Genomic DNA, 25,961 nt, shown 5'->3' with positions numbered 1-25,961 from the left:
TGAGAAGTTGCGTTACTCACCCAAATACCAGTTCCTCAGCAGTGACGTGGACAAAGGGTTTGGCTCTCTCTCGGTATGTCAGAGACAGCCCTGAGACAAGAAGATTAAACACGAAAGACGCCATGTTTGGAGAGAACGACGTAACGGTCTGTTGACATAACAAAATTACTTTTAAATTATTATATATAAGGGAAGAGAAAGAGAAGATCTTGCACGCTGGGCTGACGAGATTAAATGATTCGCTGGAGAAGATTGATCAAGATAGAGGCAGTTGAAGGAGGCCATTACACTTAAGAGGTCCTTGAAAAGAATATGTTTAATGTATATTTAAGTAATAAAAGGTTCAATTATAATAAATAACACAGAATATCTTAATATATATATTTCTTGTGTGCGTGTGTATGTGACTGAACTCCTCCTAAACGACTGGACCGATTTTGATGAAATTTTTTGTGTGTGTTCAAGGGGATCTGGGAATGGTTTAGATTCACAAATCAGCCCGGCAGGTGGCGCTGCAGTCGGTACTTTCGTACTTTAATATCCTAATAGCTTGAAATATCGTGCAGGACAACGTCTGTGGGCTCCACTAGTATATATATATATATATGAATCAGGTAAAACTAAAATAATAATGTTGCTTTTTTCTCAATTTATCTACTATCAATAATAGCTTTATATTTTGACATTTATTATGTGGTATTATTTATTGCCTAACGTGAAAAGTATATAATTATCTCACCAAAAGCGGTATATTCGGCACAACCAGTTTCTGTGACTTATCCACGGAGAGTTCCGGCACAAATCGCAGTATTTTGTTGTGTTGATATGTCACCGTATCGTTGTCGTGGAATTTTATGTTCACCTTTTCCATGTCTTCCCTGGAAATGTAAGATCAATGTCAAACGAAGAAGTCTCTTCTTATCTTTATAAAAAAATTAGGTCTGGGCCTCAGATCTCTGAATCTGTTTCATGATCATTTTTAAATCTAATAGGCAAGTAGGTGATCAGTTCTAGTGCCTGACACACGCCGTCGACATTTTGGGTCTAAGACATGTTGGTTTCCTCACGATGTTTTCCTTCACCGAGCGAATGTTAAATGTGCACATAGAAAGTGAATCATTGGTGCACAGCCGGGGAACGAACCTACGACCTAAGGAATGAGAGTCGCACGCTGAATCCACTTGGCCAACAATGCTCATCTCTCTTATCTCTTTATGAATTGCGTTTATTTTGAATATCCGCCATTTTCATCACATAACGCCTGGCCTACGTGACCCCTCCTACCCTGGATTCGTTCTTGGTTTGAAGATATGATGATATGGAATAAATAAATAAAATAAATAAATATCTGGTACAAAGTTATCGCGTAAACTACTGTTTATGCAGTGTCACACCATCAATATAACACGAATATTACAGTAACCTTGCCGTTGGATCTAGACGTGAGATAAACATTGAAAAATTGACCCAAAAATAAATCCAATACAAAATTTTCACGAGTTTGGTAACTGTCAAACATTTAATATTCATCGCGTCGATACTTTCCCCTTAAGTTAAAGAACGTATCTAAATAAAGATTTCGAATCGAAAAAGTATATTCACTATCGGATAATGACGAATTGTAAGTAAAGAATAAGGATTGACATATATATTGGTTGTTGTATATTAATGAAGACTTAATTCATTAGTATTGTCTTTTGTTGACATAACTTTTACACATTTAATAAAACAATTTTCCACACCGTCACGGTGACCACGCACGCTGTAAAGCACGCAAAAGGTCGGTTAAATTTAAAATTATGAAAAATAATTGTAAATACATAACTTCAATCCGGTTAAAAATTGTCTTAATTCATTATCTAAATTATTATTATAAAGAGGTAACATTTTTAATTTTGTATGTCTGTAAATTTTGCACACAAAAAATACTGGACACATTTCAAAAATTATTTTACTATACTAGAGATAGACTATATTACATTTAAGAAATGGGGATACACAATAACATTACCCAAGAAGTTACGAAGTAGACAAGGTACGAAGTTCGCAGCTAGTATTTACAATAAAATGTTTATTGATAGTTACATCTGCTAAGTCTTAAAAGATAAGAAAGGGTCTCTTAATATATTCGGGAGCAGTGTTAGCCTAGTGGCTTGACAACTATCTCTTACCACTAAACATTCAAATAACGGCTGTACACTGTTTTGCCTTTCCATGTGCGCATTATGTGCGCACACGCTCGAATGGTGAAGGAAAATATCAAACAACCAGCATGCTCTAGACTCAAAAATCTACGCCGTGTGTCGTGTGGCTGATCACCTACTTGCCTATTAAGAAAAATTATCTCAAAACGGACACAAATATCTGAGTGAGGTTCAGAACTGAAAGTTTTGTTTTTTATATCTATTTTTCTTAGATCTTTTTTTCTAGAATAACTACACACTCGTACCGAATTAATTTAAAGATACAAGAAATCTCAAATGAATGTGCAGAATATTTTAATAATTAAATTCAACAAGAGTTCTTACGAAGCTTTGAATAAATTTTGATTGCATCAATGACAGTTTAAAATGTGCAATATGTCATTTAAGGCAAAGTTTTTTGTTCCAAATTTTATATTATTTCCTTATATGATTAGTATAGATAACAGATGGACCGCCGAGGGGACCTTCAGGAAAAATAAACGTGGGAAGACCACAGCAATTGGCTAGCGACATTATAAAGGTTTCTGGAGAGAAATGGATGGAGGAAGCAAAAGCAGATCCAAATGGAAAGTTCAGGAGGCGGCCTTTACACAAAAGGGGTCCAAGCTGCAGATATAACAATACATGCAAATACAGAAGTCTAGGCTCCGAATATGATTTTGTCCCATTCGGTGTCGAGACCTTTGGTCCGTGGGGTCCTAGCGCTATAAGGCTTCTTAAGGAAATAGCAAACTTAAAACAATCAATTTCGTTTTCAATTTTATTTTAAAGATATAAATGTTTAAACTAAATCAGTTTCTGTGACTTGTATACAAAATTGAAAATATTCTTCACTCTTGCTAAGAATAACTCGTAACGTCTGGTAATGAACCAAAACATAACTTGTGGGACTTGAGTAGATAAACAAAATCTAAAGGATGCTTTTTTTTTATGGCTCTGGTACGATTTGTGCGTTAGCCAGTGTCAAGTATAGGATTTTTTATAATTCGTGCTTGTCTTTAGAAATTCGACCGTGTCCTCCATGTACGGGTTAGGCACTCGCCCGGTACCGCACAACCCTCCCAAAGGCCGAGAACAAATTAAAATTAAAATAAAACCTGCCCTCGAGCCGGGAATCGAACCCGGTACCCCTCACCTAGATGCCACTTAATAAGACCGCTAGGCTAAAAGAATGCTTTACGCTAAATATAGAAGTTTATTTAATTTGCAACCGTCAATTGTTTTTAAAATAATAATGAAACAAATAAGCTCATATTTTAAACCTAACCGTGCTTACACCTTAACAAAAATCCATAGGTTAATGACATTTTCGACCACTTAAAGGCCGGAAGATAAATGTTTTATTCTCACAATTCATGGGTCTTTCAAACATGGGTATATAAGAGCCGTGCACTTAAAATGATTTAACATATTTATATAAGTATATTTGCAAAAATTTCAAGATAATTTTTCCAAGTTACACAATTTCAATATTTATTTGTAATTCACAACCTGGCATTTACTCGTATATATATTAATCGTTGGAATTTTAAGGAATTTAACAAATTTTGGACGCATCGAAGTTTCTTGCTTGCTTAAATAATAATAAAAGGATCGCTACTACTAAAGACAATTTTATATATCAGTGGCGATACAACTATTTTAGGTCTGGGCCTCAGATTTCCTTATCTGTTTCATGATCATTTGTCAATCTAATAAATAAGTTGGTGATCAGCCGCCGTGCATGACATGGCGGTCGAATTTTTGAGTCTAAGCCACGATGTTTTCCTTCACCGTTCGAGCGAACGTTAAATGCGCACATAGAAAGACAAAGCAGTGTACAGCCGTTATTCGAACGTTTAGTGGTAAGAGTTATCAAGCCACTAGGCCAACACTGCTCCCGGATATATTAAAAGATCTTTCTTATCTATAAGATGGCAGATTTTACTATCAATAAACATTTTATTGTAAATACTAGCTGCGTACTTCGTACCTAGTCAATTAATGTTTTACAGAACTGAACTTAATTAATGATTTTATGAAAATAAATTAAGTTCACTACTTAATATAATGACAACCAATTTATGTCAATTCTTATTCTTTACTGACATTATATTTACTGACATTAAAATACGCCATTATCCGAATTTTATGAATATATTTTGTCGATTCGAAACCTTATTAGGTCTGGGCCTCAGATTTCTATATCTGTTTCATGATCATTTGTCAATATAATAGGCAAGTAGATGATCAGCCTGCAGTGCCTGGCGGTCGACTTTTTGGGTCTAAGGCACTTCACGATGTTTTCCTTCACCGTTCAAGCAAATGTAAAATGCGCACATAGAAAGTCTATTGGTGCATAGCCCGGGATCGAACCTACGACCTCAGGATTGACAGTCACACGCTGAAGTCACTAGGCCAACACAAGGATCGCTACTACCAAGACAACTTTACTTTAACTTACCTATAGACAAAAGGCCCGACTTCATTCAACTTTGGTTTTTCTCCATTTTCCAAAAACCCCTGCGGATTGGTCACGTTGAAGATGTAGACTTTGGTTAATCTTATCACTCCTGGCCTTTGCCAGTAACTGTAGCTCAGCGATCCATTCCATAAGCGTAATTCCTAAGGATATAATTCATTATAATAAACTTTTGCTGTGACTAATTCTATCTATAGACAAAGTTATACTAATAATAATAAAGCCCGTTTTATTTACAATCATGACAAAAACAAATTATAATATACAGCTTAGATTATTTTACATTTTTTATTTTCTTTTGTTTGTTATCATATATCCTAGCTTCAGTATCGTCGATCGGAACCCCTTCACGGGTAAAGGCCCTTCCTCCAAATGATGTATTGATTATTTTTAACTCACTCTGTCTATGGCTCTCTTTCCTCGTTTCCTGCTACCGTTCTATTTCTTCTATCCACCTTTTTTTGGGCGACCTCTTCTCCTTCTACCTCTTGGTCTTTTCCATACTTTTTTAAAGGAATCAGAATTTGTGCAATTTCTGAATCATTGTTAATTGTTTTTCTGTTGTCACATTAATTATTAGTAGGTTGTTTATCTGAATTTATGTATGGTTCATGCTCCGTGGGCGTATTTGGAAGTGTAACATCGTTTCAAAAACTGTACTAATTGTATGAAAATTGGATAATGCGTTCAGGAACAAACAATTTATCTGTAGAAATAGCAGCATTATGTATTTGTTATTAATATAATAGAAACTTACCCTTAATATAATATAATCTAGCCATGGCACAAATGACAGGACTATTCCGAGCACCACGGTGCAAATACTAAATGTTATGACTGCTAGGCGACCTGCGGACAAAGAAATTAATTCTTAGTGATTTTGATTTTTATTCTAGTTAAGTCAACATTAATAAAAACATTTAATCATTTTCATATTCGAATCATGTGTCGTAATATTTGTTTAAATATTTTTTATGAAATTTTAGCTTTCTGTCCTCCAAGACGAAATGGTTATTGTTTCGTCGTAAACCGAATCTACGGCCTCGGGGTTAGGTTCAAGCCGTTCAAGTAATAAACTGAACTAAATCACAGGTACTATTACTTAATGGATCTCAATAACGACTCTTTATCGGGTCGTGGGTTCGAATCACGGCGTTTGTGTTTTTTCTATGTCCGCATTATAAAACTTGCATAAATAAAAGATTATGAAGTAACAGATACATAAATGTCCAAGGGTTGTAGCGCCACTGCTTGAGAGATTCATAGACTGTAGAATTTATTCTAGAACGTCAATCAAACGTAAATCGTAACAGTTTTAAAAGCTGTCAAACCATTGTTTCTGTATAAAATTTAAGAACTTTTTTCTTTGAAATTTAAGACGATTTTTGAGATACGAATTACAATATGGACGTAATGTAAATGAAAAAAGTATGTGAAATTAAATTGCCATACATAATGCGTCAATAACAAAAATCAGTATTACATATTAAATTTAAATGCGACAAGGAAGTATATATTCTCTACAAAATTATAATTTTTTTGTGCGACGCGACACTGCCTTGAACTATCTAATGATAATTTATGTTTCCCGATACCGGGTTTTTGATAAATACATTTGTTTCCTAATATTTCACGTCCTAGAAAAAATAAACAAACGGCCATAGTCAATATTATTCCTGTTAATTGAAGGAGGTGGTAGCCGTCATGGCGTTACACGTGTACCAGGTACGCAGTACATAAATCGTCATGATCGTAGAACAATGCCGGATTTGAAAAAAATCCAAAATCCACTTTTTATCATATTTGGATACTACATTGACTAAATATAACGACTACATTAAAAAAAAACCATGTGTTTTCAATTTTAAATTAATCAGTCAATTTGATAGAAGCATGTGATTTCTCTAGAAAACTGTGCAATTTAATGTTATAATTTTTATTTTGTTTCATAACAAACCAAAGTTGGCATACAAGCAAACAAAAGGCTTGTATGCCTTAATAACTTAACTTTCATAATAACCGAATATGAATTAAAATAGCTATGACAAAAACTAACATGATTATATTATTTTGAAATGACTGCCCTGTAAAGTTTACTATTTGTCAGATCCGAATCCGATGACGAAATGTTAAATTTTTTATTCGAACATTAGTGAATTCACAATTATTAATAATTTTACGATAAGGTTTATTTTTTCTTGTTTTTTTTACGTTTATCAATTTTATATTAAGTAAGTAATTCTTCGATCTTAAATTCCTCTCTTGTAAAACGTGGATTTAAGATAATACAGGTGCGATGAGTTTACATGTGAAATGGCAACAGCTTGATCAACTCAAAACGATTGCTGGTTCTCCAAAAAGTTCTGTTAATCGTGGATTTAAATATAAATTTGTTCTCAACTAAATTTTGTGCGTTAATTATTAAAGCCAAGGTCGTTTTTATTTTCTTTTATGTATCATTTTCTTAAAGAACAAAGGCACATATCCGACGCAAAAACTCTGTAATTATTTTTTTTGAGTTTCAATTTCATCCAGCTAAAAGCGTATACCTCGCGTATTTTCATATGATTTTGCGACTTTTTTAACAATTATATTTCATTTAATTTACATAAAACATTTAAACCTGAATTACACTAACTATTGGTGAAACAGAATAAGAATCGGTTGTGTGTAGATTATGAGTAGATAGAAATACTTTTCTCTCATTTGGTTTTTTACATACAAAATTACCAAATGAGGGAAAAGTATTTCTTTGTATATTCACGCTTATATTTAAAATTCTAAACAAGTGCACAGGCGTTAATTAAAGATTTTAAGCCGCCTAGCAGATAGGTACCGGTGACCCCAGAGCTGGTGCTTTCTGGTAAAATGCCAGCGTTAGGTACAGGGACCAAATATAATATAAATATGATAAACAATAAAGTACAAGCTCCCACCTTTTCAGAATGCCAAATCATAAAATGACTGCTTCACGACTGATTTGAGAGAGACCGCCGATGCGAAAACCGCTGTGTGAGTTCGTGAAGTGAGTTACAGAATCGCAGGGCTGAGCAAGCGATGGGCAGACGATAAAAGGAGAATAGAGAAGGCTCAACTTGGACAAGACGAGCTAACATTAGAAAATAATGGAAGCAGCTAGAATGTATTATATTCAGTTCTTTTATATTTATGTATTTCGTCACTTAGACGAAATTCTAAGTGTACTTTTACATAACGTAACTAAATTTTGAAATATGCATAAATTATGTTAATGTAAACAACATTAAAACTGTAATCATAGGAAGTAGGATAAACGTAATTGTAAATGAGTTAAAGTTTTAACGATTATAATTACAGTAAAACCTCGCTATAGCCTCAATTATCAGAAATACCTACTAGGTTTTCCGTCTCGATTAATAATTAATTATTAAGTGACTATGCAAATCCTTGTTTTTATCTGGTATCGTTCACGTTTAAGTTTATATACGTGATGTAGTGATGATGTATCTCTTGACACCACCCAACGTGCATGGTCAGAGCAAATAGTCCATCTCTGTCATACACACATTCACTTTTGTTTGTCATTCACAGATACACAGTCATCATCATATTTTTTTTTCAAGACCATTGTTTTAAAACCAATTGTGTTAGTTATTTTTGCTAAAACATTGTTTATTAAGAGCGAAGCTTCCCTGTCACAGGTCTTTTCTATGAAATCTACGAATAATAGCTAAATAAAATAAATATGTTGAATATTTTTGAAAAGCCGCCAGCGAAATCATTACGAGAGACAGACGCTTGTTTAAATTTAATGTACCTAAATGTTTCGTATTGTCCATTCAAGTGTAGAGGTGGAAATCCAATTCATCCATAGTCTAGACTCTCCTGAATCCCTGAAAATTGCGATGGTACACCTACTATCTGAATTATAAACGGTAGCCATCGTACCCTAAATCATTCCGTTACTTAAATTAACTGAATTAATTAATTTAACTCATCATAAAGTTATTCCGACGGCAAAGGATATATCGTCACTGTAGAATGATAACCTCGTATGTCAAAAAACATATATTTTTTTATTCTTAGACTCTTATGTCATTTAACTGGTATAATCATGAAGTAATGATTTATGTTATTAATAAATAAGTCCTTTTTACCATCTAAAACTATGGACAAAAACACATACTTAATAATATTTTAACGAACATTGACGAAATGAATTTTTGTTTTGTTTCCTGTAATGTTTCGTTCACATATGAGGTTATCATTCTACAGCGATGATGTACAATTTCTCGACACTGAGCCTTCAGGCCAGACTAGTCGAAGATCCTTGATATAGGTCTGAGGAGCAAAAATCCTTCCTCCGCAAGTGTAGATATAAAAACTATAACACCATTTATGATTATTTTATATCAATACTAGCTGACGCGGCAAACGTTTGTTTTGCCATGTATTTTATTTCTAGGAAACATTTAGTTTAATAAAAATAACTATCTACAATAATAAAAAATAGGGGTTTATCGTAGAGGGGAAATTAGAGGTTGTACCTATGTATTTTTGTATTCTGTATCATAAAAAAATAAAAACAAAAATTTTTATCGAAAAAATTTAGTTTAGGGGTGGACCACCCTTAACATTTGAAAAGAAGGGGGGGGGGGGGAAAGGGGTTTGAAAGATAGACAGTAGCTGATTCTCAGACTTACTGAATTTGCATAAAAAATTTCATAGGAGGAGTATGGGTACGAACATTGTGACACGAGAATTTTATATATTAGATAAAATATTAAGTTGTTTGTACATATATCAATTTAGATAAACATTTATTTGTTATTCTATTTACATTGCAATATTTAATTAGATTTTTTTAATAAGTAATTATGTTTTGTAAATTTTATATTAAGTAATTATATTATATTAATTAAATTGCATGTTATAATTAGTAATTATATGCAACGGAAAACGAACGATGCATTGTATGATGTATTATAGTTTTAAAACAAGTCATTTATGTGCAAACAAATGCATTATGTTTGTAGTATTTATAATTTCCGTTAAACAGCAAGTAGGTAAACTCAACAATTTCATACCACGCGACATCAGCGCTAACGTTTTTAAATGAAAAAAAAAAATTGCTTACTTGCTAATTTCGTTAGACTAAATCATTATGTATAGTATGCTTAGATTAAACTTTTTGTATGCTGGTACGAGTTGCAGGAGTATAAAAACAAAATATGACGAGAAGAAGCCAAGATGCCAAGAATTCTATATTAAATAATATAATTATAGCTTATTTTATTCCTTAAAAATGCAAACATACGGCACGAGACATTAACAATAAGTAATAAAATAAAATGTTATATGAAAAGCCCCAATCACAAGCTAGAACATTGTGGTTCTAGCTTTTACTATACCCAGCTATCTTTCGCCATCGTATTTTCGTCTGTCCATCTGGCACTTGGCCTCTCAAGCTTGCCTTGTAGCCATTTTACCAGTCTTTATGTCCTGTCGTCATTATATAATTATATATATAGTCCATTTTCATTTTCTTAGAAGGGAGAAAGTTAGTGCATCTTTTTCAATAATAAAATAATATATTAAACTACTAGTTCTGATTCAATACTCAATTTTCAATTTCAAAAATTATTTATTTTGTCGCACAAAACTATGTAGTGCTATATATACAGTGAACATTATTTCCTGGAATGTAACAAACTCATAACTAGACACGTTTTTAAAGCTGTTTTGCTTTTTAAAAACTTATAAAACAGATAAAACTAAAGCTAAATACAGTACTGGATAATTACTATTAGGTATGTTTAAATGTTTGCGATGACAAATGACACCATAAAACATTTACGGGCGTGTCAATTGTCATTAATTGGCCGCCATTTAGCCACGTCTTGTTTTGTTATTTATTGATTTGTAAAGTCATTTTATACATAGAATGTTAAAAACAGTTAAACCATTGTTTATAGCATTATATTTCCAATTAATAATAATAAGATATTGACTATAATGATATGCCTCATAATGTAATATGTAGAATTACCTTTTAAGACAAATTTGCATTTATGTGTACTTGCAAAGAAATTATTGTAATGATTAAAATTAGTTTTTAATTAGGTAGCGTGGTGTGAGTAGAAAATAATCCTTTTACCCCAGTAGGCATTCTGTTATTTTAAATTTAAAAAAAAGAGGATATTGAAAACTTTATAATGCGGTCAAGGGCAAACTTTGTCGAATGTTTTGCGAAATCAGTTCCCTGCGTCAACAATTATGACTGTTTTACTTAGAATCCAAAGGTATTATCCCATGTCCAGCCGCAATAGCGATTTGCTCGAATCGGTCTAAACTTGTATATTTAATAATAATAATATAAGCCTTTATTACTTGTATATTTAGGTATTAATACTAAATATACAATTAATAAAGTCATACGTCAAGTTGTATAGATTTTATTTAAACAGGATTTGACAGGAGGAAAGTTAGATCGCTTCCGAAACTTACGCTCAGATTCAGAGGGTAAGTCCCTGTTTTATAACCACCTTAGCCTTCCTAAAATTCATATGACAATCCTCCACATCTCCCCCCACCCCAATGGAACATATCTATTAGCCCCCTCTTAACAATCAAATTAGCCCCCCCCCCCTGTGGTGCGTGGGCCCTAAGTTGGGAAACACTGGACTTAGTTGTTAGGAATTCTTTTTGGGAAAAGGGATACATTTCTTTAATAAAATCCCAGAGGCTCCTTTATCTCTGCCTTTTAATGAATTTAAGAAATGTATTAAAGAAAAGCTGTGTAAAAAGGCTTACTATAAAGTTAACGATTGTTGATAGAAGGGCCTGGGACTAGTGCTAGACAGGCTACTTCTAATTAATTTGCGATATTTGATTTAAAATAAGTGTTGTTTGATGATTTGCTATTTTAAAAGTGTACCGAGAGCTTTTACGCCGGCTTTTTCTCTCTACAGCCCCTGTCTTCTTTGCCGATGAGTAGGGATGTCTACGAGTAAAATTTAATCACGTGGTGTGATTGATACATGTATCTTATACGAGTATTCCATAATAAACATATTTTTTATTTTTATATTTATTCCTAAGTGTCCTGTATGCCAAAAACGTATTCGATTTGATTTCGCAGTCATATGTGGAGGAAGATACTGCTCTTCCTCCGACCTGAAGATAAGACCCTGGAACTGGACTGAATTTTGTTAGCGTGGCATGTCGTTTTAATACCTAAAGCCTTCGTACGTTACACCGTTTGTCCTTGCATGGCGTATTGGTAATTTAGGAATTTAAGTTTGACTAGATCTAGTGCTAATTTAGCTCAAATGCCAGCTATTATAATTTATAAAGTGCAGTTTTAATTGATCACGGAAACTGTTGTAACACGGGAAATAAGTAATTAAAGTGGTATTTTACGTCAATGCAACACTATAATACATTTTGTTCAATTTTTGAACGACAAACGGGCAGGAGGCTCATCTGATGTTAAGTGATATGCCCACGGGCACTCACATAGCCAGAAGGCTCGCAAGTGCATTGCCAGTGTCGTATTCTATGCAGAATATTATTTGCAGTATTTCAAGCATTTATAAACAAAATAGGGTCTCCAAAGAGTGACGGAGAGTTTCTAACCAGTTCTGTATGCCTACATAATTTTGACTTTGATTTGCTATGTACGTAATAATAACATTGCGAGAAATAACATTACGGGGAAGTACTCTAAGTTGTAAATTAAGTCTCTTTATGCCAATTACGGAATTAAATGATCACGAATAAACATTAATTATAATACTACATGCGGTTTTCATCGTAGAGAAATATACTACATTTTTATAACTATAATAAACCTGTGACTTCGCCTTACTTATTCATCTTCTCGCTTCTAGTAATCTGTGGACTCACTTTCGCTTGAAACATGATTACAATAATATAAAATCAGTACTAATCACAAATCTCAACCTATAGATATTCCATAAATACCATAGGGAGATAGATTCAGAATTAAAATTAATAATTTAATATAAAACTACGAAACAATTAAAAGACTTCAGACTTCATCACTTTCACAGCTAACTTTTACAATTTTTTTTTTCTACTAAGTATTATTACATTCTTTTCCTTTTTTTGTGACTGAGCCACAAATTAGCTGCTGTGGTCTCTAGCAGTATGACCAGCAGTGCGGAACATTCTGCTCCTCAGCATAATGCTGAGCCAGGGCCAATTACAGCCACCGCACACACGCATTACATTACAAATGTAAGTAACATGATTTTGAAATTTACACGATATATTTTATCGCAAGCCGTTTCAGAAAAAAATTAATAAAATTACATTAATTTAATGTTTTACATAACTAATTATTATTACGGGCCGGCCCGCCTCAAAGCTCCAGCCTTGCGATTCTGTAACTCACTTTTCGAACTCTCACAGCGGTTTTCACAGCGGCGGTCGCGATCAAATCAGTCGTAAAGCAGTCATTTTACGATTTGGCATTCTGATAAGGAGGGTTGTAGTTTATTGTTTATTTTGTTTTTATTGTTGTACAATATCATATTGGATCTTAAATATACGTCGCCATTTATATGAATAAAGGTATTTTATAGTAGTCACACTGTCCAATGAAAACCACAGACCTCTGACCTGCAGCTTGCCGTGTTCGGAAAAATACAGATTGCGGTTACATTTACATTTTATGATGATATTGACATGCTAGGGTTTTTCTCATTATATTTGTCTGCTTCCTATAAAAGATAATTAGCACTTCACAATTACGTTGTGTAATTATTTCTGCACAAAGACATCATTTAACATTATCTAGTCAACTTAAGACTAATAAGTAAGACATTTTAGACAGGCTACTTCTAATTAATTTGCGATATTTGTTTTAAAATAAGTGTTGTTTGAAGATTTGCTACCGAGAGTTTTTTACGCCGGCTTTTTCTCTCGGCCTACACCCTCTGTCTTCTTTGCCGATGAGTAGGGATTAATAATTTAATGACGTGGAATAAGTGATACCTGTATCTTATTTTCCATAATAAACATATTTTATTTTTTATTTCATTTTTTTTAGAGTTTTTACGTGAGGATGTGTGTGTGTCCTCAAATTAAACTAACCACAAGTCATGAAACCATCTGAACAAAGATACCTTCTACCTACACCTTTGTCACCATAATTGATTAAGGTTAGGTTAGATTAACTAAGTGGACAAGTGTTTATTTTTATTACAGATTACTCATTAATGGACATATACTTAAAATATATTTTTTGCTCTACCTGTAATGTGATTATGTATAAGGAATCAAAATGGTTTTTTTAATACAGTTGCTCAAAAAGTGGCGTATTGCAGGGACGTATAGCGTTCGGGATGTGGGCTATTACACACTCGTGCTTTTTCTTTACCTTTTCCGAACTAGTGCGTTTTCTTTCCCAACTGTCAAGATAATGTCTATTAAAAAGAAAAAAACAACCACGAAGTTTTTACTAAAAAAAATCATAGAAGTTTTTATAATTCATGCAAATATTTCAAAAAAGAAGCTACTCATTTGTTTTAATATCAGATTTAATGATTTGATTCAATGAGTTTTAGGTTAGGTTTCATTTCATTTCATCTCATTAAATTTCATATCAATAAAAAAATTCTACTGAAGATTTGGCTGTATGGGCATAGTTCCCTTTGCCTACCCAGAATGGGTGAAGAAAAAAAAAATCTCTGCTCATATTCTTTTACAGTTGGCGCCATTTTCCAAAAATGTTCTTAGCTAGTTTAGTTGTTTGTTATATTATATATTAAATATACATGAACAATCATACGAAATTAATAATAGTTTGTCTCAAACAGTAAATATGCAACCTAAAACTTCCCCAGTTAGTAAAAAAATTGTAATTTCGATGAATATGTGAATTATACCTTTTATAAGAAATAACTGATTAGTTAGTTGAGGTTATTGTGTTTTAATATTTTATTAAATTGCTTAATTTTTTCGCAACTGTATTAAAAATAGTCGTTCAGTACACGTGCGGAACCATCATTGCAACTTGTTCCGACTGTCAACCCTCACCTTCGGCTGCGCCTCGGCTCGGGTAGACATTTGTCGGAACTCTTTGCAATGACAAGCTTTCCGCACTCGTAATGAAATATACTATTTTTCACTCTGTTTTCGTTTCGTTTTTTATATTGATTGTAATTTTTTGACTCTTTCTAAAGAACTAGCTGGTGCTTCATCTGCGCAGGATTAGTATTACGAGTAGCTTATATTAGCATGGTGTAGAAAGAAACTACTAAGGATATTGACTATTTAAGATAAACATTTCCATCATACATTACATATGTGTAACTCTAGCGGTTGTGGCAGCGCACGCCAGAATAGCTCGCAGATATCGCAATATCTTTATAAATTGTAGCCTATGTGTTATTCTGATGTATAAGCTATGTTATTGTAAAGTTTCATTACAATCCATTCAGTAGTTTTTACGTTAAAGAGTAGGAAACATCCATCCATACTTACAAACTTTTGCGTGTATAATATTAGCAAGATTTAAAATTTGCATATCAGGCCGCAAAGTTAAACCCCTAAGTGGTTTTTTGGTTATTTTTATAACATATAAGGAATAATAAATAATAAAAACCAACTATGTATGTGTGTGTTTATCTATTATTACAGATTATAGTGCATTAAGACATAGTTATATCAAAAATCACATCACATAATGGTATTTACTGAAATGGCAAGTAGCCAGCCATTATCTCAGTAACGTAATATTACCAACACTTTCTCAGAAAGTTCATAAAACTAGAAAGCTGATGGTCAATGTCATTACACGCAATGTTGCCGCTCAACTGAGAATACAGATGTTTCTTAAAATGCCTTGGAGTTCAAAATATGGTTCTAGATTCAAAAAGTTTTCTATGTTCAGCATGAATGACTGCTGAATCAACTCCAGTATTCATTTTTTTTCATTTATTCCTTGAACTCTAAGGAAGTATTTTTACGGAGATTAAAATTCGAAAATTATTATTAACAAAACAATTGAATTTTTATCCGGAAAAGTGAACAGTCTCTGTGTATGCAAAATGTGCCCAAACGCACGCTTAAAATTTCGCCATACATTTTTCTATTTTATCTTATCTCGAAGTAACACAAGTATGTGTACGTATTTTCTTTGCATCTTAAAATTGCTATATTTTACAATTGAACTACACCAATTTTGAGTCAACGCCGTACTGCAAATGATTATTGCCATAAAATTTCTTTTTCAATTTTGTTACGGTCAAAATACTTAAAAGTATACACAATTGACAGGTAACATTCTTCTTCTATACATAACGTATATTGATGAGTTATTTTAGTGTAATTGTATACGAGATATTTAAAAGTAATTTAAGTGTAATTTATAGCAATCACGGTCACCAATGACTAGCCGTGACCATGCCAATTGCCAAACCGAATGTTGATAATTATTTATTTACATTTACGACATCAGGTATTTGCAACCCTGACAGAAGGACACTATTTGTTGAAAGGAAAAGTTATCGCAATTTTCTAGTATTTTTTAAGTTCAAAGTACTTAAATTTTATAACAATATATTAAAATTGGGATTTGTAGCTATAGTAATTTACTAGTCATTATTTTTGTATACTTAACGTTTGTGACGAAATCGCTATAGCGTAATAATTGTATACGATATATTAAAGTAATTTATAGCAATCACGGTCAAAAGTGACTGGCTGTGACCATGCCAAACCTAAAGATGAATTTATTTTTATTTACAACATTAATATTTGTAACACACTAATTGTTGAAGAGTAATAAAATCTGAAAACTTCCGACAAAATATAATTAAAAATAAATCAGTCCAACGGACATAAGCGACCATTACGACTGCAATTGATTGCTTAATACTAATATCTGTTAATGAAGACATTGAACACAAAACAGCTATATAAAAAGTAAGTTCAAATTTAAAAAAAAATTGTAACTGGAACATTATGAAGCGACTCCAGTGTCATAGTTATCTGGTTTTAGACACTACGTAAAAGAAATAAAACACTTTATTATACACAATATACAGTATATTTAGGTAAAATAAAGTGCACTAGGATTCCCTGTGTTGTGGACTGCCAGTCTCTTCCTTTTGACGACTCATTGGACTAGTGGTTAGCACCCCTGACTGCGAATCCATGGGTCCCGGGTTCGATCCCCGGCTGAGACGAACATCGATGTGATGAGCATTTGGTGTTGTGCTTAAGTCTTGGGTGTTTAAATATGTATTTATATCTATCTATCTATCTATAATAATATGTATGTATATCCGTTGCCTAGTACCCATAGCACAAGCTTCACCAGCTTAGCATGGGACTAGGTCAACATAAACAGAATAGTAATAAAAAAAACAAAAAAGACATTGACATGTATATGTATTTTAATTTATGATTACTACATAACACATATTTATATTTAAACTATTTTTGCACAATAAGAATATTTTCTGTATCAGCAGAGGAGACATTGACAAGATATTATTTGAGATTTTTAGTAAATGTATGTAATGTGAGATTTGGAATGTTAGTGATAATTTTGTTTTAAAGGAAGCCTCGGAAGGAGAACAAGTCATAAAATATTTCTCCATACAAATCCAAAACATACATTTTAAAGCGAGTTTTTTTTCTATTTGTCATTCACACTTTGGTAACAAGTGTTAATTACAATTTGACTCATCCAAATATTAGTTCATTGGAAATGTCCTGTCGTCATAAAATCTACTTCCCGATAATTATTGATAAATCATTGTTAGCCTTGACCGTAATAACAACGCCTCAGCTTACAAACTTATCAGTTAGGATATAAAAAGTTCAAAACTTTTTTTTTTACCTTTAAATAAAAAAGTAAAAAAAAAGATTTATTAAATCAAATGAAATGATCATTTATGCACATCACAATTTAGGATATCAAAATAAACCGTTTAATTGCTAACACATAAAATAAAATAAATAAATCAGTGGCGCTACAAGCTTTTTAGGTCTGGGCCTCAGATTTCTGTATCTGTTTTATGATAATAGGCAAGTAGGTGATCAGACTGCGTCTGACACGCGCCGTCGACTTTTTGGTATAAGGCCAGTTTCCTCACGATGCTTTCCTTCACTGTTCGAGCGAATGTTAAATGCGCACTTAGAAATTCGATGGGTGCACAGCCGGGGATCGAACCCACGACCTAAGGGACACTGCTCAATTAAACTAAATATTGACTAAATCAAATTAAATTATCATTTATTCACATAACACGTTGCTAAAATAGTCCATTTTTAAGTCCTGTACTGATTCTTGGCTAATCGTTAACTTGCCCAAACATATCCAGATAAAAGATAGTATTTTAATCAAAACAACACAATAAATAATTAAATGCCACATTATTTTATACAAATATTATTTAATTAATCTGGAACGCAATTGAATCGTCAGGTCTTTTGCCAGTTAAAAAAATGTATCATGCTTTTAATGTTGAAGTACGAGATTTCCAGTATTAAAATCGGAAAAAATATATCCTTGATATTTAAAATTAACATTGCATCAGCCACCAGTGTGAACCACTGTAATCCACGGTAGTACTGTCGGACAAGGATTATTGTTTTGATTTGTCGCGCTTGAGTAATCTTTCTAAGAACGGAAAAATCATACAAAATGTTTCATTTACAATGTAATTTGTGGTCAATTAGTGAATTGCGCGTTTCTAAGAGAAGGCGAATCTGCTATCACAACTTTAAGTATGTACGTAAAAATAAATAAGTGATCAACTATCATAATTTTAGAAAAACACTTTTTTTACCGGATTGAAGTTATGTATTATTATAAATTTACAATTATTTTACAAAGTGTTTTTCTATGTGTAAAAGTTATGTCAATAAAAGACAATACTATATCATAATTTTAGTTCCATTTTAGTTCTTTTGTTTTATAATAATAATATAATATATAACCCGCGGAATAATAACAAATTAGCGGCACAACATCCTCTAGATATCTGTGTGTTTCCTGATATTTTTTTCTCTTAATAGGCACGTAGATCAGTCTTCTGTGCCTGAACACACGAAGTCCATTCACAGTGAGTTTTCAATGGTTTGGTTCACAGCCATGATTCAAATGCGCTACCTTTTAGTTGCCACCACAAGCTACAAGGCCAAAACGGTACCTAATGGTTTCTAAGCTTATGCTGCCAGCACTTCCTCGCTAAATCCCATTTAGCGAACAAGTCCTGCGCTTACGTTGTGCCTTTTACGACACAAATTTCTCTATAGATTTGTCCAAAATATAAATAGTAATATGTTATAAATAGGATTATAGTTCGAGAAAATAATCATTAAAGTGTGTTTATTTTTATATTTTTGATTTTAAAACAAATGGAGACTTTCACAAGTATAATACTCGAAACAGAACTAATTCAAATAAAAGAAGATAAACCAATCCTTATATGGAAATTGTATTCGTTTTTACAACAAACTCCCAAGCGAAATAAGAGAATTAACACTGCATAAATTCAAAACTCTCGTTAATAGTAAATTAATTAATAAAGCTTTTTATAAATTTGATGATTACTTGAATGATCCTAATCCTTGGGATTGATTTGCTCCAGTTCTATAAATTTGTATGACTTTAAATTTGACGATAAATAGAGTGGCGGAGAGTTACTTGCAAGTGCTTCTTGCCCGCTTTACGCCCTTGACTTGCGAACTGGTAGTAAATGTATATTCTAGAATCAATTTAACATCTTTTCTGTTGACGTTCATAAGTGTACTTAGTTACTATACGTAATATGAACTATATGAATAAAGTTATTTTGAATTTTGAGTTTGAGCGTACGCTCTTTTCTTGCAGCTTTCACGTTTAAAAAACTTTGTGCGTGTCCCAGTAAAACTTCGTACATATTTCGTGTTGTGTTCGTACTTTCACGCTAACGTAATTACTTTTCGCTATAACGATGAGTAAGTCACGGAAGATAGACGGACGTATTGTTTCCTGAAGGTCACTAAGACGTTGTGTTTACGAGTTGCATAGATTTATTATACGAGTTACTATCGCTTTCATTTTCTTTCTAGGAACATAAAATAAATAATGTTCAATAGGTTAAGAGGCATCTTTCTGAAGTTTTCTGTAAATGTTATACAAAAAGTTGTTAAAATAGGTAGTGTTTAATCATTCGGGTTACCAAAACCATTAACTTAAGTATACGTAAGTTATTTAATACCGACGACATAGTCCGAAAAATAGCTAGAAAATATAAATAAATAAATAAATCAGTGGTGCTACTACCCTTTTTAGGTCTTGGCCTCAGATTTCTGAATCTGATTTATGATCATTTTTAAATCTAATAAGCAAGTAGGTGATCAGCCTCCAGTGCCTGACACACGCCGTCGACTTATTGAGTCTAAGACATATAGTTTTCCTCACGATGTTTTCCTTCACCGTTCGAGCAAATGTTAAATGCGCACAGAAAGAAAGTCTATTGGTGTACAGCTGGGGATCGAACCTACGACCTCAGGGATGAGAGTCGCACGCTGAAGCCACTAGGCCAACACTGCTAGAAAATATATATTTAAAAAAAATCTATGTTTTCCTAGTGGCCGCATGCCTGAGGTTCGATCATCGGATATACACCAATGGACTTATTATGAGCGCATTTAACATTCGTACGGTGAAGGAAAACATCGTGACACGAAACAGATATTTTTTTGACATCCTTAATACCTAATAGTTACAATTTTTCACTTCTATATTTTTAAGTGGTTATCTAACAGAAATTTCAAATTAGACTAATTGTTACGGAAATTAGGGTCAACCAAACGATTCAGCTTTATATTACTAGCAAAAGTCAAAAGTCAAAACACTACACTTATGAACGTCAAAAAAGAAATATCAAAAAAGAAAAGAAGAAAGAAAAGAAATAGCTTATGGTCTAAGATCCCGATATACAACGACCTTCACCGAGATGCTTATTTAATGAAACGTATTTTATATGTCAATAAATATAATCCATATGGGTTGCCTAGCAAATTTCAGTCCAGAGTATTTTAAATAAAATAAAAAAAAAATATTTTGTTAAACATTTCACCGGTATGATTATTAGATAAATTCTATACCAATCGAAAGTATGAAGCCCATAGAATATGCAAACGTTAGGTTGTTTTTAATCAATTAATTATTTATGTGTATATTTTTATGTGACACTAAAGTATTAGGTCGTTGTATATCGGGATCTTATACTATTAAGTTTTTTAGTTTATCGCAAGGAAGTAGACAAGAGACGTTTTTATTGTAGATTGGAAATTTTTATAAAACCTTTTCATTGTAGAATTTTGTATAGAAGCCGATTAAGAAATAAAAAAATTGGACACACTTTCGCACTTATTACTTAGAAAGTTAAAAAACCAAATGTCATTACGATTCACTGTTATTTACAAAGCCAATGACTTAACCTGAAAACTTCTAGAGCGTAGTTCCTTTAACTGTATGTTTAAATACTACAACAGAGCACGGCTTAAAGGTACCCTCAACCATGCGATCGTGCATTCGATCACGGTTCGAAACAATGGAATATTCATATATTTCACTTAGCCGTTTTACACTGTACTATGTAGAACTGCATAGTGGGTGTAACACTGAGACATCGAAAAAGAGCAGAAGAGATCAGATCAGCGACCAAAGTAGAAGACATTATAAAGAAAATAAGGCAACTGAAATGGCGCTGGACTGGGCACATGACGAGAGATAGCAGGTTGAAATGGACAAAAATAATTACAGAATGGCAACCACGCGATGGAAAAAGGAAAGAGGAAGACAGTGCAAGAGATGGGCAGACGATATAAAGATAATAGGAGGCACAACTTGGACAAGAAGAGCTTATATCAGAAAAGAATGGAAACAGCTGGAAGAGGCCTATGTGTCACAGGACACGCTGACTACCTAAAACGGGTCAAATGACGTATTAGATTAAGTTTTATTTATGTATTAGAATTGAGTGTTTTTTTTATGTAACTTAAATAATTGTTATTATATTGTACTGGGTGTCAGCATAGCAACTAATATACCTAAAGAAACTTGTAAAACAATACGGGTTTTATATTAGTAAAAAAGAGAGGAAAAAATAACATCGAAACAAAAAAGCCTGTAAAAAGTTTGACAAAGAGGTTGTCCTGATGTCATAGAGTCAATCCATCAAGCTGTTTCTAATAAAAAAACATTTAGAATAAATTTGCGGAGTAAAAGCAAACATAATTTTTTATATCTAAAATCTCCATTTAAAAGCTACAAGAACTTAGCTATGTTTTATTTCTTTTATTAATTTGTCAGACATAAAAAACGATTGAACGATTTGCGTATAATATTAGTATTAAAAGTATCGAAAGTTTTTGCTTGTTTTTTTTAATTAGTTTTTTAAATATACGCAATTAGCACTTACTCAAAAGGGTGATGAAAGATGGTGTGTGATGATATCAACTACTTCTCGCTATCTCGAAAAAAGAGGTGCCAACATATGGACCATATTTTTTTTAATAGAACGGGGGCAAACCTGATGTTAAGTGATAGTGCCCATGGACACTCAATGCCAGAGGGCTCGCGAGTGCGTTGCCGGCCTATTAAGAATTGGTACGCTCTTTTCTTGAAGGACCCTAAGTCGAATTGGTTAAATTAACTGATATATATTTTTTGCGTTTAAGATATTTAAGAAAATTTAAATTTCGTGTATCCTGTTCGATACCCTAAGTATCTTCATTTCTAGCAGGGCTCCTTTCAGAAGAACGCGTTTTGGCCAAGCCTCTTCCATATCCAGATTGAGCATTCTGATAAACGAGCTAGCTCTGGATATCCATAGTGGCTCCTCTCACACTTATCAAATTATTTCTTTTTTTTTAATAATTTATCGAAATCGAATCGATGTATTTTTCTATAAGTGTTTGTGAAATTAATCTTTTATTTTAAAAAAAGACCAATAACAACAATAACTTACCTTAAAATATAATAACTAAAATATATTATTAAATGGAGTCCCTTTAGGCAACGTTCCGATGATACTGGCAGCGTAATTGTATTTTATTTTTCTTTGTTACCAATATATTAGTGTGACAAAAGCTCGCTTTCGCAGCTTTAGTAAATAGATATATAAAAAAAAAACACTGAAGTTTTTCGCCACAAATGATAACTATTTAAAGTTGGTAGGCCCAGATCTTTTGAAAAACTGAGAATATCTGTCTATTAATGATTTCAAATGCCTCCCAAAATCGTTAATCAAACGTAGGTAAGGTGTAACGGACTAACAATCTAATTAATTTTCACATCTTTAATTAATCAAATGACGCAGCAGTTTGATTTTTCCAAATGAGATTTTATTGCTTTGTTTACATATTTTTCTTATATTCAAATTGAAGTTATATTGCTGCGAAACTTTTGAGTGTTTTGGATGTTTTATTAGGTGTGATTTAACTGGGGAAAAACAAACTTCATTAATGTCGTGTTTACAAGTTTGTTAAATTATAATAATAAAAGCCTTTACTCACTAACTAAATAAATTTTAACTATATTTATTTTATTGTAATTTTTTTAAAGCACTGTAGTTATCAGCAGCGAGTTGGTCAGGTTGTCTTCCAACATAGGCCTCCATTTGCTTTTTCCACTCCTTTCTATCACGAGCTGATCTTCTCCTTCCTTCCGGTAGATCATCTCTCCATCTCTTTATTTGACGGCCTCGTTGCCTTCTCCCATCTCTGGTATACCATTCTATGACGTCTTTCGTATAATGTTCTGCATAACTTCTGCCAGATTGTTGAAGAATTTGTCTTTCGCTATCTTTGTATCTAGTTCATGAGGCGCATGGACTTGGATGTTTGTTGATGGTGTTTAAAAAAAACAGTGGCGCTACAACCTCTTTAGGTCTTGGCCTCAGATTTCTGAATCTGTTACATGATCATTTTAAATCTAATAGGCAAGTCGGTGATCAGACTCCAGTGCCTGACACGCCGTCGACTTTTTGGGTAGACATATCGGTTTCCTGACGATGTTTTCCTTCACCGTTCGAGCAAATGTTTATTTATTTATAAAAGCTTGCCAACGCTTGGCACACTAATACATTGACAGAAGAAAAATAAAATATATATATATATATATACAGTTTTCAATGTGTCAAGCACTTATAGGCAAACATAGCATACAAGAAGTAATAAAATTAATTAATCAAAACAATAATAAAATTCAAACAAACATTAAACGAAAATCGCTCTCAAAGTCTGAGGTGAGCAACTATGGATGTCCAGATCCAGGTCGTTTAACAGAATGCTCAATCTGGACATCGGTGAATTTCTGCCAAAACGCGTTCTTCGGAAAGGAGGGATAAATGGAATGATGGGATGTCTGGGATATCTACTGGGTACACGAAATTTAAATTTTGTTAACAAGTTGGGGCAATCTAGCTGATTGTTTAGTATCTTAATGGCAAACGATACATATGTTAAATGCGCACATAGAAAGAAAGTCCATTGGTGTACAGCCTTGGACCGAACCTACGACCTCAGGGATGAGAGTCGCACGCTGGAGCCAATATGCCAACACTGCTTAGTTAGTCATATTTTTAAGTCTCGAAAATACCCTCAATCAAACATAATATCTGTTGTTTGTCATATGTTAATTCTAGTTTGTGACCGGATGTTAAGAAAAAGCTATGATCATATTTTTATTGCAAATATTTAACGGTATTCTCTATGGTTAAGGCTATACTTAAATTAGGGTCTATGACCTCTCTAATGTAGGGTAATGGTACAATGCAGTTAGTTCTACGGATTTCAAAATATTTGTAATAATAACTACTAACTATTTTCGTACGATTAAGACAGCTGTGTTGGTGGCTATATCGTGCGACATACCGTAGGTCGTAGGTTCAATACCCGTACACCAATGGACTTTCTGCCGATATATCCATTTAACATTCGCTCAAAGGAAAACATCGTGAGGAAACCGGCTTGCGTTAGACCTAAAAAGTCGACGGCGTGTCAGGCATTGGAGGCTGATCACCTACTTGCCTGTTAGATTGACATGATCATGAAACAGTTACAGAAATATGAGACCCTGACCTAAAAAGATTTAGGTCAGGGTTTCATTTATTTTTTCATTTTCGTTCTAAAACTCAGTGAAAATAACAGGCAAAAATCAAACAAATTATAGGCCTTTAGAAGACTTTATGGACCTTAGAGATCTAGCGGTAGGATGACTGTTTGATTCATATCGGCACGTATCTTGGTGATATTTTGCTTGAGCAGAAAGAAATTCGCTGATGGACACGCGCTAACTGATAAGGTAGCAATGTTTTACTCACACTCACACATACAGACACACACATACACACACCAAATTAATTTTTACGACTCCGTTTGCAATGTGTTCTTTTAGCACTTATTTATTTTCTTCTATTGTATCTTATGACTATGACCTGATTGTACGTGTTCCAATCCGGTGGTGGAGAGGCTGGCTATCTGCCACTCAGGTCTCCTGTTACAGAGACCAGTCTCTCACATGCACTTCCTAATGTAATCATCTTAGTTTAACATAATAACCTTGTATGTATATGTGAGAGAAGAAATAAAGATTATTATTATTACTTAAACAATTAAAATCCGTTCTTTAGAGCATTACAAACAAAACTTCAAATCGACTCTATAAGTTTTTAAATACATCATCTTTTGTTTGATGAAACATTACTATGGAATGAGTAGTGGTTATTAAAATATTATTATGGTATTCACGAATTGAATCATGTTGGCCCTTCGCCAAGGTTCAAGGTTTCGTAAGGGTTTCCTATTTGTCATTTAGAGCTACAGTCCATCCATATATATGTCCATCAGTGACGCTACAATTTTTAATAATAAATAAATAAATAAATCATTTATTGCCAATATTGGTACAATTAGATCGATTAATTATAAAAAATCGCACAATCAGCCATATAAAAATAATTATATTTCTATAATGTCATATAATAAGAACATTATTATAATGTCATAATAATAAGTTGAGTTATTTATAATTGGTGTCAAACTTATGGTCTAAATATTCGCCGTAGCTATGAAGGCACCTTGCTTTTAAAAATGTCCTCACCTTTCCTTTGAAAGAATTACACGGCAGCGATCTATAACTTCTAGGAAGGTGATTAAATAGTTATCCATGGCGTAATTTTTTTTTGAATAGACCGTGTTGTAGCCCTCGACATATAAAGGCAAGTTTCTTTGAACAATTTTGTATGCTTTTTTACAGTCATAACTGCTTCAAGAATATA

At 33.0% G+C, this 25,961-nt stretch overlaps 1 protein-coding gene across 1 annotated transcript in view; it reads right to left on the bottom strand.

The window, feature by feature from the left end:
- Positions 1 to 25,961, bottom strand: part of LOC125055234 (scavenger receptor class B member 1) — an 87,355-nt gene that overhangs the window by 14,355 nt on the left and 47,039 nt on the right. Inside the window, exons 3-6 of the mRNA XM_047657604.1 lie at positions 5,423 to 5,514; positions 4,648 to 4,808; positions 740 to 878; positions 21 to 148 (exon numbers count right to left, since the gene is read on the bottom strand). Coding sequence (XP_047513560.1) covers positions 21 to 148; positions 740 to 878; positions 4,648 to 4,808; positions 5,423 to 5,514 — 520 coding nt within the window. The remainder of the gene's footprint in view (positions 1 to 20; positions 149 to 739; positions 879 to 4,647; positions 4,809 to 5,422; positions 5,515 to 25,961) is intronic.

The sequence above is a fragment of the Pieris napi genome, chromosome 13 (assembly GCF_905475465.1).
Source record: "Pieris napi chromosome 13, ilPieNapi1.2, whole genome shotgun sequence".
Lineage (NCBI taxonomy): Eukaryota > Metazoa > Arthropoda > Insecta > Lepidoptera > Pieridae > Pieris > Pieris napi.
Note: the sequence above shows the minus strand (reverse complement) of the source record. Positions and strands in the feature narration are given on the sequence as shown.